The sequence below is a fragment of the Pongo abelii genome, chromosome 11, assembly GCF_028885655.2.
Source record: "Pongo abelii isolate AG06213 chromosome 11, NHGRI_mPonAbe1-v2.0_pri, whole genome shotgun sequence".
NCBI lineage: Eukaryota > Metazoa > Chordata > Mammalia > Primates > Hominidae > Pongo > Pongo abelii.
Window position 1 is genome coordinate 114,001,743 of NC_071996.2, and position 18,184 is coordinate 114,019,926.

An 18,184-nucleotide genomic window follows, 5' to 3' on the forward strand; every position below is an offset into this window, starting at 1 on the left:
GTGGCACTGATAAGTCAGTTACAGCTTTGTAAAGCACACTGATCCACTGGGAAGGTCACTGTATGCCACCTACAGTATAGTATAGATGGATACAGTGAGACAGACTATCATAAATAAATGGAATGTGTAGAGTAGTCATAAATTCTGTATACTGAAATTCTGCTTTACTCCTTACCCAGAAACAATACCATTTGCAAAAATGATAAATGAACTAGATTAGTCCTAATTAATTTAGTCTACTTAGTTTAGCTAATCAGTAACTGCCTTAGTCTGTTTTGTGTTGCTATAACAGAATACCTGAGTCTGGGTAACTTGTAGAGAAAAGGGTTTTACTTGGCTTATGATTCTGGTGGCTAGAAAGTCTAAGATTGGAAAGCTGCCCCTGGTAAGGGTCTCAGGCTGCTTCCATTCATGGTGGAGAGTGGAAAGGGAGTGGGCAGGTGCAGAGGAATCAGATGGTGAGAGAGAAAGTGGGGGAGAGAAACTGAAGAAACCAGACTTTTTAACAGCCCACTGTTGTGGGAATTAATTTATTCCTACCAGACTGAGATTATCCTTTTTAATTTAGGTGAAGGATGCTACCCCAACAGGAGAGCATTAATTTATTCATGAAAAATCCACCCCTGTGACCTAAACACCTCCCACTACTCTCCAGCTTCCATCACGGCCACACTGGGGACCAAATTTCAACATGAGTTTTGATCGGGACAAACCACATCCAAACCATAGTAGTAACCAGCATTGATTTACCTCCTACTCGCAGTCATATGGTGGCTGCAAAAATGTATTAAGCAAGCCTCTGCTCTCAAAAAATATTGTAATTTAGTGAAGGTGGGGAAGAAGATAAATTTGTAGAAAACTATAGAGTATCACAGTTGCTAGAGGGGATGTACAAATAAAATGGTATTGGAATTATAGAGCAGAGAGAATGTATTCACCAGTATGTGTGCACGAGCATGTATTTGAGCATCCTATGCTTGGTTAGGGGTAGATCATAAAAGACTTCAAGGTAGATTTTGTATTGTGAACTGGATCTTGCAAAATGGTTGGAATTTTGACAAGTTAAGGATGGTAGACAGATTATTACACATAGATAGAACATCATCTGTAAAGGTGAGAAAAGAGCATATTTGGAGACAGTAAATAGTTCAGTCGAGTGAGATGATTTTACTGAGTAAAATGGGTGAACTGGAAAGTAAGATTGAGGCCAGGAGGGTAGTATAAGATAAAGATAGCGAGGTCCATTGAAGCAAGAGGACAGAAGGCCTTCAGGGACTAGACTTTAATCTGAAGCCAGTGGACATCCAGTGAAGGTTTTCAGGAGGGGTATGGCATTATTTGAGCTCTGCATTAAACTAAACCTGCCAGCAGTGCATGGGAATGCAATTTGGAAAAAGGCATGAAAGAAAGTTACAGTTCAAAGATACTGACTGAAAGTATCAGGAAAAATCCAAGCAGTGAGGAGAAAAGAGACAAGATTAGCAAAACTCTTGTTTTCTATTTGCTGGTCCCCAGTTAATAACAGCTGGAAACCAGTGGTAGAGAGAATATTAATATTGTTGTTACTGGCTCTCAATGTCCTCTTTCTCATTTTGAATTTTATCTCTTCAGGTGATTGAGTGTAACTTGAGAGCTTCTCGATCCTTCCCCTTTGTTTCCAAGACTCTTGGGGTTGACTTCATTGATGTGGCCACCAAGGTGATGATTGGAGAGAATGTTGATGAGAAACCTCTTCCAACATTGGACCATCCCATAATTCCTGCTGACTATGTTGCAATTAAGGTAACATTTTCAAAAATTTATTAGTCATTTTATGAGTTCTAGTGAAATTAAAAGAACAATTTGTCATCAAAAATCTTGTTACTTTTAAAACCTTCTAACTAAAGGGTTGGATTAGGGATTTATGTTTCCTTTCAAGAACGTACTGCAGTTGTACTATAAGCAACTTTATGTGAACTATTGTACATTTCAAAAAAAAATTTAAAACAATCTAGAATTGCATAACTTCAAAACCAATTAGCTGAGTGAATTACAAGCTTTTTATGCAGCTGACACATGATGATGCTAGTTTAGCTGGTAAATAGAAATCCAGGACAGACTTTGTTAGGATAAAGCTTGAATTGTGCCAACTCTTACATGACTTTTGTAAAAAGGGTTAGCCTGTGGGGTTGATTAAGTTCCTACCACACTGACCACTTTGCTTAGTACATATTTTCTTCAGTGGCATGATTTTTCCATTTGAAAAATTGAGACAGCTGTTGCTGTATATGGTGCTGTGAGGTTGTTGAAATTGATGACACCTTTATAAAGAGTGACCAGGAAAATTTAAAGTTCGTTCACTAATTTCCAATACATATGTGTATTTTAAATAATACCTTAATAATAAAGCCATTGTGATCTCCTAGCTGCATCAGTATGATGGTGCACAGAATTATGACCTTTAACTACTTGGCTGGACAGGCATGAGGATTAGTGATACATAAACGTATTTGAATTATGCAGATGAAGAGCACAATGAGATTAATATTAATATATTTATATAACATTAATATTGATATATTTATGTAAAATTGACAAATTTCCGATGTTTTCAAAAGGTTTCTGTTCCTATATGTACTAGTGACCTCAACCATCATTGTGTTACAGCTCAGACTTGGGCTTTTGACTTCTATGATGGGAACTTTAAGTTGAAGCTGTGAATTAAAAAATCTGTATTAATCTTGTTTAAGCTGATAATGTAGGATGCCTTGAATTTTATAGTGCATTGAGATGGAATGTGACTTTTTATGTTGGGAGGAGGGGTGACATTTTATTCATGGAGACTGTGACACAAACGTATATTGTTAAATCTTTTAGTAGAAAAATAGAGAAATTTTTTTTGAGACCAACGAGTAGTAGTCACTGAAGAATATTTTTTTCCACTGGAGATTCTATATATGGATTTTAAGTTCATGTTTCTTTATTCATAGTTATAGGAGTATGCTTATTTCTTTTAGTTAATTGATATATGAATTTTTAACTAAAAATAATATTGATGGATAGATACGCATTTTTTTTTTTTTTTTTTTTTTTGAGATGGAGTCTTGCCCTATCACCCTGGCTGGAGTGCAGTGCCATGATCTCAGCTCACTGCCACATCTGCCTTCCGGGTTCAAGCGATTCTCCCCCTCAGCCCCACAAGTAGCTGGGATTACAGGCACATGCCAACACGCCCAGCTAATTTTTGTATTTTTAGTAGAGATGGGGTTTTGCCATGTTGGCAAGGCTGGTCTTAAACTCCTGACCTCAGGTGATCCCCCTGCCTCGGCCTCCCAAAGTGCTGGGATTACAGGTAGACATGCATTTTTTAAATGCACTGTATCTTCTAGCTTACTCATTCCCTAGTTAGCATTGTATATAAATCTTAGTTTTTTTCAAATTACTTATTCGTTGTCAATCTTAATAGTCCTAGTGAGGCTAATGGGTATCAACAGATGGGGAAATAGGGAAGCTGAAGTGCAGAAATATGTAACTTGACCAAGATGATCCAGTGAAATGACTCCCAAGCTAGAATTTCCATCATAATTTAGATTGGATGCCAGAATCAATGGAAGAATTGATAAAATTCCTCCATGTACCAGATAAGTGGACATACAGCAAGAAACAAGAACTTAGTTTTTCATGAATTGCATCAGTAAAATAAATGAAAAGGAGGCACTCCTATACTCTAGTTCATATGAAAGTTCTGCACAAAAGTGTTTCCAAGCAGAATGTTTTTCAAAGCTTTTAAGAGGTGTCAACAACAGTTTAATGTCTCAGAAGCTGGCTTACAGACAGCCATTTCTGGCAAGGTGGCTTGTTGCAAGTTCAAATGATCAGAACAATAAGAGGAATGTTTCCAAAGCCTATCAAAGAGAAAAAATGTGTTTGAACTCTGTCTGGAGAGATCAATGCCCAGTGGACTTTGAAATCATTCCAATAGGAATATGCATGGGCCAGATTAGAAACACTGGTCCAGACTGGTCTCAGGGGCCCTATTTACAGAATTAATTTGTGATTATTTAACCTAAAGTTTTGGCCAAGAGCTCAAGAAATTCTTGGAATGGAGTTTTAAGCTATCTTTCAAGTTGGATGCTTGGACCCAAGAGATTTTTTATATGTCTACTGTAGCCTAAGTGAACTCTGTGAGAGATGATTCGCTAAATATATTTATCCTCTCTTATTCATTTTCTACTTTTCCCTCACATAATTTTTCTCCCCTTTTTTTTTTCCAACAGGCTCCCATGTTTTCCTGGCCCCGGTTGAGGGATGCTGACCCCATTCTGAGATGTGAGATGGCTTCCACCGGAGAGGTAACTAGTTAATAATCCATGGAAGCTTTCATTAAATCTACTTTGAAATCTATGGTTTTATGATTTGAATACAGTAAAATAAAGGGAATAAAAACATCTGCTATCAGAGTAAGACTCAAAGGGCTTATGAATTTTGAATTTAAAAAACATTTTACTTCTATTTTGAATAGGGTCTAAATTCTTATTTATATTTTAACATGGGAATATAATACACATGTTCCTAATTCATTTGCACATGAGAACATCTTCCAGGTTTTTATCTAGACATCTAAGTAAATATCTTCTGTGTCCTACTTTTTATTTAAAGGTTCTCAGGTCTCTCTGTAACAGCACCTCATTCCCTGCCTTGCTGCCATGAAATTAGATCATTTTATTTTTGCTAGTAATATGGAGAATGACAGCATTATAAAGATCATAGACCTAAACATTGTGGAATCTGCAGATACATACAAAATTTCAGGACTACTTTTAACCTCCTGGGGATTATCTAAAAACTATAATGGAATCGGCCACTGGATGTCCCTCTTCACTTGTGTTGGGGCTGTGTCAGCTGAAGGTTTCTTTAGGATTGTGAAATGTGTTTCTTGTAAAGAGCTGTCAGATTCTAGAAAGTTCTCTCCATGTCAGTGTCAGGACATTTTATGAATCACCTAGCCCTTGACAGACTTACTAGATACAACCTTCAGATTCTCATCAGTGCACATCCGAGTGGCAATATCAGACTGTGAGCCATCATTGTTTCCTCTTGGTAGTAAGGAAATCCTAAAAGGAGAAAATACTTAATTGCAACAAAGTACGTGATGTTTTATATGGTTGCCTGGTTACAAGCAAGATCTGTGATGAGAAGCCAAGTGAGACAAGAAGGCAGGCAGTCAGGAATAAATGGCTGTCCTGTTTGTATCTGGACTCTTAGAAAGGGGACTCTTTGTCTCTTTGTTGCTTCTTTTAATTTAAGGGCAAAAAAACCTTACTTTTAAATGAGGGCGCTATGTATGTTTCATCTCCAGTCGGTTTAAGGAGACAGTCTTCAGGTTCTTCTTGATCCCATGGTCACTACTACTAGTAATGCTGATTTTAGCTGGCCCAGGGTTCAGATCAGAGAGAGATCTATTTTCCCTCATACTGTTTTTTTTTCTTTCTTCCTTTTTTTTTTTTTTTTTTGAAACGGAGTTTTGCTTGCTCTTGTTGCCCAGGCTGGAGTGCAGTGGCATGATCTCAGCTCATTGCAACCTCCGCCTCCCGGGTTCAAGCGACTCTCCTGCCTCAACCTCCCGAGTAGCTGGGATTACAGGCATGCACCACCATGCCCGGCTAATTTTGTATTTTTAGTAGAGACGGTGTTTCTCCTTGTGGGTAGGCTGGTCTCGAACTCCTGACCTCAGGTGATGCACCCACTACAGACATGAGCCACCGCACCTGGCCCATGCTGTTTTCTTTAGCAAAGCAAATTTGTTTTCAGTGCTTATGTTCATTCTGCATCCACACATATGTTATGGGAGTTATTGAAATATAAAAATAAGAAAGAATGAGAAATTCAGCTCCCCTTTGTTATATCTGTTTCTCAAGTATAAAGAGAATTCTTCTTCCATTATTTGAAAGAGTCATATTTCCAAGTGTCATACAGTATAATATTATGAGGTCTGTTTTATTACTGAAATCAGAATTCTAGCTTAGTAAAATCTTAATTATGCTTCAAAGAGACATTTTCAGTGTCCAAATGGCTTGTTGTAGGATTAAATAAACATCCAGCTACTGATATAAGTAAGGGGCATTTTACGCTCCTAGTGGTAAAGTGGGGATATTAGTCCCAATCTTTAATGGCACATTTAACTACTTTCTATGGTTCTGTAGAAAATTTTTAAAACCTCGTCTGTGCTGTTGCATCTGCACTATGATGGGATTACTCAATTCTTTTCAGTAGAATTTGAAACTCATTAACTTAGGTTGACCTTATTCAAGTTAGTTGCCCAGTACTTGACTGAGTAAAATGTTCACTGTGGAGAGAAAAGCAGCAGCCGCATGTACTGGTGACCAGCTGAAGGTTGTAGTCATAAGAACTTTTCTTGCACAGAAATGGTAATTTGCTTAAGAAATGAATTTAGCCATCAGTGGTATTTACTCTAATGGTGGTTCTGTACCTGTACCAAATGATGATATACATAGCAGAATTGAGTCCTATCAGGTTCAAAATACCACTTGTTCTATAATTATGTTGGCTGTTTGACTTGTAGTTATATTGTAGCACAATTACCATAAACCTAAATGGAACGTCTGTATACTCTAACATTACTATATATGTTAGTTTGTTTGGAATTGTTTTTTCCCCATATGGCTGTGGTATTCAGGACTAGTAGCAAGATATTTTGGTTCACTTTATGAAAATGATTTTTTCAAAAAACAGGTTCCTTTGAGGTTTTCATGGAGTTATTAAATTTCTCAGAAGGCTGTCTCATAAGCTGTATGAAATGACTCCAAACCAATTCAGCAGTTATGCATTTCTGCTACTGACCAGTAAATTCATGCACGGCTGCATAGTATATATGACACATATAGTTATTCAAACAGTAAGTCATATTAACATTCAGAAACTTACCACATTATGGACCAGAAGCTGTGATTTGTATCCAAATAACTCTCAGTAGAATCCAGTTATGTTGCTCCATTGAGTGTTGTTGGATAGAGAAAGAATTGCTTATTCATTCATTATGCTTAATTAAAAACATAAGATACATCTGCCCTGGCCAGCCTTTTAATCCCTGGATTCAGATTGCATGGTCTTTGGACAACATTAATAAAATCTACAGAAGGAGTCTATGAGTAAAGTACTTTCCATTTATGCGTGTGTGTGTGTGTTTGGGGGGGGTGTATTTTAATTTTAATTTTTGGTAGGAGTGGTTGACTATTCTTTGCATCCTCTATTTTAATTTTTTTATTTATGTCTAAACAGGTGGCTTGCTTTGGTGAAGGTATTCATACAGCCTTCCTAAAGGCAATGCTTTCCACAGGATTTAAGATACCCCAGAAAGGCATCCTGATTGGCATCCAGGTAAGTGGTTTGTGGCTGTGTGCTTGCCCATGGTCATACACGGTGAGTGGGGAGGGGCAGGGCTGAATGTTAATTGTGGTACGGAGGAAGGGAGATTTGTTTTACGTTTCAGTTTATGGCAACTTACAGGAGGAAGGGACATTTGTTCTCTATTTGCTTCCTGATTTTGCCTTCTGTTGCATCAGCCCATGCAAAAATAAAATACAGACAGAAAGAAAATGTTTTTAGTGAAGGGATATTTGTTCTAAATGGGATGCAGGGTACTTTAAAAAATCAATCTCTTATTCTTTGGTTTTGTCTTTTCTATATGTTTTACTCTTAGCTCTCCATCCTTAGTTCCTGAACATAGGCATTATATGAGGTTGGGTCTCACTTCCTCTGTTTCTCTTGATATTTCTCTGTCTCTTGATTTTCCCCCTTGCCAATTCATCCATGTCTACAGTACCTACTTTTCTATCTATAACTACCACCTGTAAATTTACATACTCAGCCATCCCATATTTCCAACAATCTGCTGGATATCTCCACTTGAATATCTCAAATCCAACGTTTCTCAAACGGAAGTCATATCTGTTCTCTCCTGACCATCTCCCCTTCCTTCCTTTCATTCATTCAGTCCTTCACATTTCAATCACTTCTAAATGCCAAGGATTCAAAGTTGAATACATTGATGTTATTTGATTAAATTTCTCAACTTAACACTCCAGATAGAAAGTTTTTGAAGGGTAGTGACTTAATGGGCCTAATACAGTCAGCTTATTTCATAGTATACTGTGGAAGTTCTTGAAATATTATTCATTGGTAAGCCTTCTAGGTCAAAGTAGGGTGAAATGAATATATTTATGCAATAAAAAACACATTGTCAATTTATTGATGTAAGTTAAATATAAATCTTAGGGCAAAATGATAGGAAACTTCTATTACTATTTGGAATGCTTTTTATTACTATTTGGAACTACTTTTATTACTATTACTAATTGCAAGAATGTACAAACTGTCCTGTTTATAAATTTCCTGAAAAAATACTAGAGGCTTCCCAACTGGTCATTCATTTTTGTTTGAGATTAGTAATTCTTGGGTCCTATAAAAAAACAACAAATGGTCTTATATAATATCCCTGCTGTGCTTTTAATAAGCTCAAACTCTGCATGGCTACATAAAAATCAATAAAAATATAATTAGAACAGTACTAGGTATTCTCAAGCCAGTGGGTGATTATTTTAGGTTCCGTCTCATTAGGGTGTCTTAATATTAGCAAATTAGACTCTGGAGACTATACAGGTAGTGGCTTTGGAGAAGTTTCTGCAAAGAGTAACTTGGGATTTTGCTTTGTAAAGGTACCAGAAGGACGATGGTGAATAGTTAGAGCAGAGGCTAACAAGATGACTTGCAATTGTGAAGCTTAATGGCAGTTTAGAGACAAATCACACCATATGATAGACTCATCACGTTATAAATGGGTATTAAGTATTGTTAAGTCCCAAGTAGGAGAATATTTGCCCAACTTCCAGTTATGGCTTAAAGTTTAATGTGAGACCTGGGGGCATTCAGAGGAGACCATGCCCTTAGTCCACATCTTCACATCTAATCATAATAGTGCTAACATTTTAAAATGCCACTTTAAGAAGGCAGTGATGTATAAAATTGTGCCTTGTTTGGTTCTAGTGCTGCAGGGAAATGTGAAGCAAAAATTAATTTGATCCCTATGAAGTATTTGCATAATTTTGGCATTAGTGGACAGAATTTTGCTTTGTAGGGGAAAAAAGGGTTTGTTAGAAAAAACAATGTTTTCTTAAAGCAGTGAGAGCTGGCTATTGAAAATCTACCTCTCAATGCTTTCCTTTTTAAAGAAATAAATGTTCTAGCAGCTACATGAGTTGTTGCGAAGAACTTTCTGCACATGAGAGCATACAGACACAGATTAAAATATATATTTAAAAGTACTTAAAGAATACTTAATAAAATTATACTTAACAAAATATTTACAGCCATGGTAAAATTGATCGGCTAATGCATAGTTTCTTCATTACTATGTGTACGATTTTCATTCACGGTGTTTTTAAAAATGCTTAGTCTGATAAACTGAAAAAGCATGACAGAATATACTAAATAGAGAGTTAATAGCTATAAAACTTACTTGACTACTTCTTAGTTAGTATGGGGTCAAATCTAATCTCAACTTTTTACCGCAGCTTCATAGCAATTGTGGATAAAGTAATTAGGGTTCCATATTTTAGGATACATTGTACTTTTATAAAACATTTTATTTAACGTGATCCTACTTGGTCAGAAGAACTCATATAAACACTTTTGGATATATTAAGTTAGAACTGAAAAATAGCACAAAAAAGGACTGCTAATATATAAATGGGGGTTAGGGATAGTAAATCCAATGGAAGGCATCTAGTTGGAGGTGAGTTATGTTATGAAGTTCCAAGAGAACTTGTTATATGGCAGTCTTTCTAACTTTTAAATTTCTTCTCTCTTTCCCACCCTACTCCTTTACACATACAGACTCTCTGTTTCTGGTGTTCCAAAGTTAAATCCAACGGGTCAAAGTACCTGGGAAGTTTGAAATATTCATAACATCAATCTTATAACTAGGACTTACGATAAAAGAATCAAGATATAGATTTTGTCAAAGGATTCTTCTCAATCTATTACGTGCCCTGTGTCTCTACCAAGGCATTTCTAACATAAGAAAGGCATAACACAGGTTTATGTGGCAACAAAAATCATCTTTGATTTTCCTGTAATATTTCTAGCCACCTTTCATCGCATTAGGATGTATTTTTAGTTGCCATGAGTAGGCAATCTGCCTTGTTTTGAAGTTTTCTGGAAGACCCTTTAACAATAAATGATTTACTCCAGAGTAGATCAAGAGCACTCACTGTGTTTTCCTCTCTGATTGGGCTATTCAGTGATGCTTGTGGAGTGGCAAGTACCAATCTGACATCTGCGCTTCAGCATCGCTCAGAAACACAAAGCAAGCATTTTATTTGAAAAGACAACTCCAAGTGACATAAATAACCTTTTATCTTTAATATGGAATCATTAGGAACAACCATAAAGTTGTCAATCCAGAAGTCCCCGTAGAATCCACAGGCATCACATAGTATTAACTTGGCTTTCTTTTCTGTAGCCAGGAGTTGGATAAATGTGAAAATGATCATTGGAGGAAATATATATATTTTTCACTTTTAAGGGACTGTCTTCTTTATAAACATTTCCAAGAAAATAAATCAGCTTGTACTTTTCACCTTTCATAACAAATTGTTTCTTACACAGGTATTTTCAATCAGCTTTTAAATCTGAGGCTACTCAGATGCAAGCTGACAGCTGTAATTTCTTTTTGTAGAGAGGCTGTTTTATGTGTCACAAGTGTTCAATACATGTTTGATAGAAGTTTATAATGTGCCTATGGAAGCCAACACCCAGACCAGAAGGTAGAGTGGTTTCCTGGCTGGGAACTGTCAATGCTGTCATGTTGGATATTTATCTTTTCCATCTGGGGGACAACACTGAAACAGCTCCATAATGAGGTTCTGCCTGGTGTCTGCAGGTCTTAGAGGACTTGCTGACTTATTTTACTTTAAAATGGCAAAGAAAAAAATTACATTCTAGTACTCCTCCCTCAACGTTTTTCATGGTGATTTTAGCCAAGGTTAATGCAATCTTGACTTCATATTACACAATGAGTGAAGGATAGTCTTCCTATCCCCTATTCCCCCCTTTCTCAAACTTAAGTATGCATCAAAATCACCTGGAGGGTTTGTAAAACAACAAATTGCTAGGATCCACCCCCAGAGTTCCTGATTCAACAGATCTGGGGTGGGTTTCAAATTTTCATATTTTTAATAAATTCTCAGGTAATGCTGATGCTGCTCTGCCAGGGACCACAATTTGAGAACCACTCTACTTGAGCAATGGTACTTTAGAAACCTGGTTAAAAGTTATGTTAGCACTTATTATTGTCAAACATATTATCAGGGAATTTTTGCTAGGGGAAAGTATAAAAGATTGAGAAAAGTTGAGTGCATGATTAATGTATCAATTAGTAAGTGTTGGAGATCATTATGCTGAGCCTTCTAATGTGATTTGGTACTTACTGAGGTCTATTCTGTGTTTAGCATAGGGTCACAATGTAATGTTCCATGTTAGGGGTATTTAACAACATTCAGAAGTTCATTTTGGACATTTCATATATATTTGTTATATACAAAGGAATCTTAAAACATGAAAAAAACATTTATATGCCATCAATTTTAGCCCTTTGCCTTTTCTGAGGAGAATGAAACGAATTGTCTTATTCTTCTGTCTAACCAATTGTCCTGATGTCACTAAGAGTTATTCTCTAATTTTTTACTTGTTTTTTTCTTTTATGTCTAACCATGAGCTTCTTGCATCTAAGCTCATTTCTTTCTGTTTGGTCCTAAGTGGAAATGAAAAGCTACTGTCCTGGGCATGGTTACAATTCATGTTCTATAAGGCAGTCATGAATAACCCCTGAGCCTGCCTCAGCTGAAATTCATCCAGTTACATTTATCTTTTCTATTTGCCAATAGTTTCCTCTTATAAAACTGCAGTTCTGGGATTGAGAGGGCCAGAATCTGAAAGAATTTTATATTTGAACGTAGTCTTTGGGGTCTTTTCTTAGGATTTAGATCTGTGCTCAGAAATACTCTGCAAGTAAATATTAGGGGGTGTTATGGGCTAAACATTATCAAAATTGTGCAAGGATCATATGTGTTTTATTGTCACAGTTCTTAGTTTCTGACTCTGAAATAAGATCATTTGATTTTTTCCAGCCATAACTAATATGGTTTATAAACAGATTACAAGACATTTGCTGAAGTAACCAGCTCATGTCATCTGTTTAAAACCTTTTTACAAGGGAAACCAACAAGAATGTTCCTATTTAAAGAAGAATGGATATGTTTTTAACAGTGTATGATTTTAAATACGCCAGCTCAGTTACTCAGACACTCATGTTAATGAAGTCAAGGTCAGGGTTTGATCTTTGGGTAGGTCACCTAGTGTTGTTTTCTTTCATTCTGACCACTATCTTGCAAACACTAGCTCTTGATCACAGGAAGTATGTTCAGAACTAGCGAACTCCTGATGGCAATGGTCAGGAATCCAGGGAAGGTAGGGGCTGGACACAAGACAGGTCCACCTGGGGTCCTAGGAAAGACACAGCAATGGACTGCAGGAAAATATATGAACAGTGACATGAGCATTAGGGAAGCCTGTGTGGAAATGAAATGCATATAAATGAGGGGGCAGTCGGTTTGGGTTGTAAGTGTAATCGTGGGTAGAGGAACCCACGCTTGGAAACTAGGATGTAAGGGCAGGAATCTAGTTTTTAGGGGAGCTGAAAAAACAATTATTGTAATTATAATAATATTTATTAAGAACTATTAATAGGCAAGTAACTGTGCTAAATTATAGTAGTAACACTTAAGTAGTGCTTACTTCTAGATTAGTTTATTGAATACTCATACTAACGTAAGAACTGTTACCATTCCTGTTTAACGGATGAGGAAACTGCATTGTAGAGTTGTTAAGTAAGATATTCAAGGTCACACAGTTTAATAAGGTGTGCAGCCTCAAAAAGTTGAAATAATACTATTGTCATCACCGTTTTTGAAATGAAGAAATGAAGGAAAAGACATTAACTTTTTGAAGCTCATACCACTAGTGAATGGTGAAAGCCAGGATTTGAAATGCAGCTGACTTTAGAGCTCATTCTTTAGCTACAACTTTTTATTGCCTCAGAGTAAATGAAAAAATGAGTTCCAAAGATTGAGTTATTGCAGGGACTAGTGCATAAGCTACTAGGAAAATGGCCTAGTTATTGAAGAGAAGTACAAAATTAGAACTTAGAAATAAGAGCAAGTTGAGCCTGGGTGCAGTGGCTCATGCCTGTAATCCCAGCACTTTGGGAGGCTGAGGTGGGCAGATCACCTGAGGTCGGGAGTTTGAGACCAGCCTGACCAACATGGAGAAACCCTGTCTCTGCTAAAAATACAAAATTAGCTGGGCGTGGTGGTGGATGCCTGTAATTCCAGCTACTCGGGAGGCTGAGGCAGGAGAATCGCTTGAACCCGGGAGGCGGAGGTTGTGGTGAGCCAAGATCATGCCATTGCACTCCAGCCTGGGCAACAAGAGCAAAAAACCCCATCTCAAAAAAAAAAAAAAAAAAAGAAAGAAAGAAATAAGAGCAGGTTGAATAGGCAGAACAGCTAGCCTGACTCGGTACTGGCTCCTAACCCACACATCTTTTAAGTCCTCCCTAACCAGGAAAAGGATTCTTGTAGAACTGGAGTGGATCTGAACTTACAAAGACCAAGTGGATTAAATAGAGAATAAAAGGAGTTAAGAACAAGGTGAAAAGCAGGGATCAAAATAATGTGGATGGAATTTCATTGACATTGGGATATAGCGAAAACTCACACTCACCATAGAAGGTTAAAAGGATAAAACTTGTCATTTTTTAATATAAAGCATCCGGCAAAATGTAACATTGTCTTTTAAGATGTTGTAAGGAAATACCATATTGCATATTACTAAATGAAGAGCATGTATATCTAAAAAGTGAATTTTGTGAAATTCCTTTTCAGCAATCATTCCGGCCAAGATTCCTTGGTGTGGCTGAACAATTACACAATGAAGGTTTCAAGGTATGTTCATTAGTTTTAAGTTGTTTTCTGTCAGCATGGAATCTGTCCACAAATCAAAATATTGCAGAATATTGGAAAAGAAATAGCCCAAAATATGTCCTTTTGATATGAAAGGTTTAACTAACTTGGTAGTTTCAAAACTTAGAGTAAAATCATTAAAAAGACTGGTATTAACTTTTAACAAAATTACCACAAATTCAATAGAAGTTGCCAGCTAAAAACTGAGAAAGTTTAGCTTAAGCACAATTGAGACAAAGTTCCAATACATTTCCATATGTTTTTCCTTTTTTTGTTTTCATATGAGGTTATAGATTCTAGCTGTGACAGTTACAGGCAAAACTTCTTTGCAGTGAATACCTCCACACAAAGCCTGGTTGAGTAAAACAAAATTATTCCCAAGGCTTATGATGGACCTGTGGCCATGGGGATTTGTTGACCTGCTAATAAGGAATTAGCCATGAATAATTGAGAAATTATTAAATTTATGAGAAATTGTCATTGAATTATTAAATTCAAATTAAATGTATAATTATTAAAATGGAAATGCAAATAAAATTGAGGTTAAGTTTTTTAAATCACTGCAAATATATAAAAAATATTTAAAGTGCCCATGCCTCTGGACTCTGAGTCCAAGTCTCTATCCATGGCACTATACTACTTCTGATGTTCAGCAATTTCTTCTTCTTTATGTTTTAAATTACATGTTCCATAAAAATAAGAAATCACTGTGATACGGTAATTGATTTTTTCATTTTAAATGCAGCTGTTTGCCACGGAAGCCACATCAGACTGGCTCAATGCCAACAATGTCCCTGCCACCCCAGTGGCATGGCCATCTCAAGAAGGACAGAATCCCGGCCTCTCTTCCATCAGAAAGTAAGAACTAGGCATACTGTTTTCTGAAATAATTTAGAGGATTAACTTTGAGAACCAGTATATGAATAGTTCACCTTACTTGATTGCAAGTCTTTTAAAACAAATTTAAAAATGAATACATTTGTGGATGATTGTCAAGCTTCACTCTCCATTACTATGGAATATATAACGTCATGTGTACGTGGTGATATGAAACGTGTTTCAAAATACTTCTTAGTAAGGATACTTTCCTTGATGGAAACAAGTGAGAGCATGAAGAATGTAATGCAGCACTTTATATTTCATGTCAAACTTATATTGTGTATAGATAAAATTTCATGTCAAACTTATATTGTGTATAGATAAGTATGTCAAGTATAAGATGACCAGCTATATTTCACTAAGGTTGTGCATAATAAATCAATTTGTTGGGCACTTACTACATACAGGAACCTATGTTGAGTACTGTAATGATGTCATCCATTGGATTACCTAATTGGTCATTCCTTGACCAGGTTTTTATGCCTTAGACCATGTCATCATTAGATTTTGTAAGACATTTTATTTCAGCAGATTGTATGAATCTTCAGGAATACCACTGCATCAACCCTTAAAGATCTACGTGGCATAAGTGCATGGGAGATAATTCTCTACTATTTTAAGATAGTACAGCCTACAGAATGGCTGTGCCATTCTATTCAATATGTTATTTGTTAGCATTCTTGAGAAGCCAACATATAAATTATTATCACTTTAATAAAATAATGGCATTGAGTTCAAACCTTAGCAGGATTCCAAGGATGCAATAGCTCCTTGTTTGGGGCATTGTAAAACAATAATTAGCACTACTTAGGAGGCAATAGAGTTAATGTGGGAGTGGGAGCATGGGAGTGAAAGGGCATTCAATGGTGGAGGGATCACTTCTTTTTAAAAAACAAGTAAATATCTATCAAATTATCAATTCTTAATGAGTGAACAGATAGCATTTTAAAGAGAAAACAAACATCTGCATTCCATTAGACTTGCACCAGAATTCCTTCAAGAACACAATATAATCCTTATATAAGTGTAATTTAAACGTCTACTTAGCAATAGAGGAGGGCAGATGGCAGTCAACTCAGCGTGGCATTGACTTGAATGGCTAAGAGAGCAATTTATGTTAGTATTTTATAAACTAACTATAAAATATGCTTTGTCGTCTACAAGTTTTTGTTTATTTTTCCAGATTGATTAGAGATGGCAGCATTGACCTAGTGATTAACCTTCCCAACAACAACACTAAATTTGTCCATGATAATTATGTGATTCGGAGGACAGCTGTTGATAGTGGAATCCCTCTCCTCACTAATTTTCAGGTATAGTCTTTTCCTTGGATATAGACTGGAGGGGAGTTTTATTTCTGTGCCTCCCTTAAGAGTATAATTAGTAGATGCACATCTCTCTTTTCCCCTCTTTGTAACTTTCAGAATAGAGAGGAATTTTTAATAATCTAAAATAATGATGCTAACATGGTAGCTCATGGCTTAAATGGGACAGTTGGTGATCAAGCAATTGAGATAATCAAAGGCCATGAATGGCCATGGTGCTCTCCTTACCATTATCCTTTGAATAAAAAGTGACAGCATGACATGGAATAAAGATACAAACTTTTATTTCATTGTTTCTAAATGAAAGCCACCATATAAAAGCAACAGGTTAATGATGGTCCAGATGTAGCACAAGTGCTTGTTCAATTCACAGAAAATGATTGCACGAGGCATGTTCAGTTTCACTTGGACATGACCCATCGAATTTATCACAGGGAGAAACAGAGTGGAGACTCGTTAACTTTCTGCCTATCATATTTATTTTTTTATCCAGAATCAGTTTTAATCCCTATGGGAGGAGAAATAAGAGTATTCACAGCGACGTCTGAGATATAAAAGAAAGTTTCCATGCTGAGGTCTGAGACATGGGAGAAAGTCTCCATTAAATAAAAAACTTGTATGCCTTTTATCCCATATCCCTTTGAAAACTGGGGGCAGACACTTGTGACTTTTCAGTCTTGATTCATTAAAAATTCACTTTCATTTCATGGAGGGTGCTGATTCCTACCATTATATTTTCAGGTGACCAAACTTTTTGCTGAAGCTGTGCAGAAATCTCGCAAGGTGGACTCCAAGAGTCTTTTCCACTACAGGCAGTACAGTGCTGGAAAAGCAGCATAGGGATGCAGACACCCCAGCCCCATTATTAAATCAACCTGAGCCACATGTTTTCTAAACGAACTGATTCACAACTTTGTTTCCCAGAGATGAATATTGATACCTAAACTTTATTTCTGTTTACTTTGTTATGCCTTAATATTCTGTGTCTTTTGCAATTAAATTGTCAGTCACTTCTTCAAAACTGTACAGTCCTTCCTAAGTTACTTACTCTTCATGAGATTTCATCAATTTACTAATACCGTATTTTTGGTGGACTAGGCTTGCCTGTGTGCTTATTTGTAGCTTTTTACATTTTATGGTGCTGATTAACGGTGATCAAGGTAGGAAAAGTTGCTGTTCTATATTCTGAACTCTTTCTATACTTTAAGATACTCTATTTTTAAAACAGTATCTGCAAACTCAGGACACTTTAACGGGCAGAATATTCTAAAAACTTGATAAAATGAAATATAGATTTAATTTATGAACCTTCCATCGTGATGTTTGTATATTGCTTCTTTTTTGATCCTCATTCTCACCCATTTGGCTAATCCAGGAATATTATTATCCCTCCCATGATACTGAAGTTGAGAAATGTGATAGAGGTGTTTAGAGTATGGATTTCTTTTCTTTTCTTTTCTTTTTTTTTTTTTTTTTTGAGATGGAGTCCCGCTCTCCAGGCTGGAGTGTGGTGGCATGATCTCGGCTCACTGCAATCTCTGCCTCCCAAGTTCAAGCGATTCTCCTGCTTTAGAGTATGGATTTCTTTAAGGAATACTGGTTTGCAGTTTTGTTTTCTGGACTATAGCAGCAGATAGTAGACACCGTTTTTGTAGATTTGTTGTTTTTATCATTGGATTTTAACTTGTCCCGAGTGAAATAATCAGATTTTTGTCATTCACACTCTCCCCCAGTTTCGGAATAACTTGGAAGTAAGGTTCATTCCCTTAAGACGATGGATTCTGTTGAACTATGGGGTCCCACACTGCACTATGAATTCCACCCACTGTAAGGGCAAGGACACCATTCCTTCCACATATAAGAAAAAAGTCTTTCCCGAAGGGCAGCCTTTGTTACTTTTAA

General features: G+C 36.5%; 1 protein-coding gene across 1 annotated transcript in view; it reads left to right on the forward strand.

Moving 5' to 3' along the window:
• Positions 1-17,533, forward strand: part of CPS1 (carbamoyl-phosphate synthase 1) — a 119,192-nt gene extending 101,659 nt beyond the window's left edge. The window contains exons 32-38 of the mRNA XM_002812808.4: positions 1,612-1,782; positions 4,257-4,331; positions 7,279-7,377; positions 14,001-14,060; positions 14,824-14,936; positions 16,141-16,270; positions 17,024-17,533. Of these exons, the coding sequence (XP_002812854.1) occupies positions 1,612-1,782; positions 4,257-4,331; positions 7,279-7,377; positions 14,001-14,060; positions 14,824-14,936; positions 16,141-16,270; positions 17,024-17,122 (747 nt within the window). The 3' untranslated portion in view covers positions 17,123-17,533. The remainder of the gene's footprint in view (positions 1-1,611; positions 1,783-4,256; positions 4,332-7,278; positions 7,378-14,000; positions 14,061-14,823; positions 14,937-16,140; positions 16,271-17,023) is intronic.
• Positions 17,534-18,184: the final 651 nt, after the last annotated feature.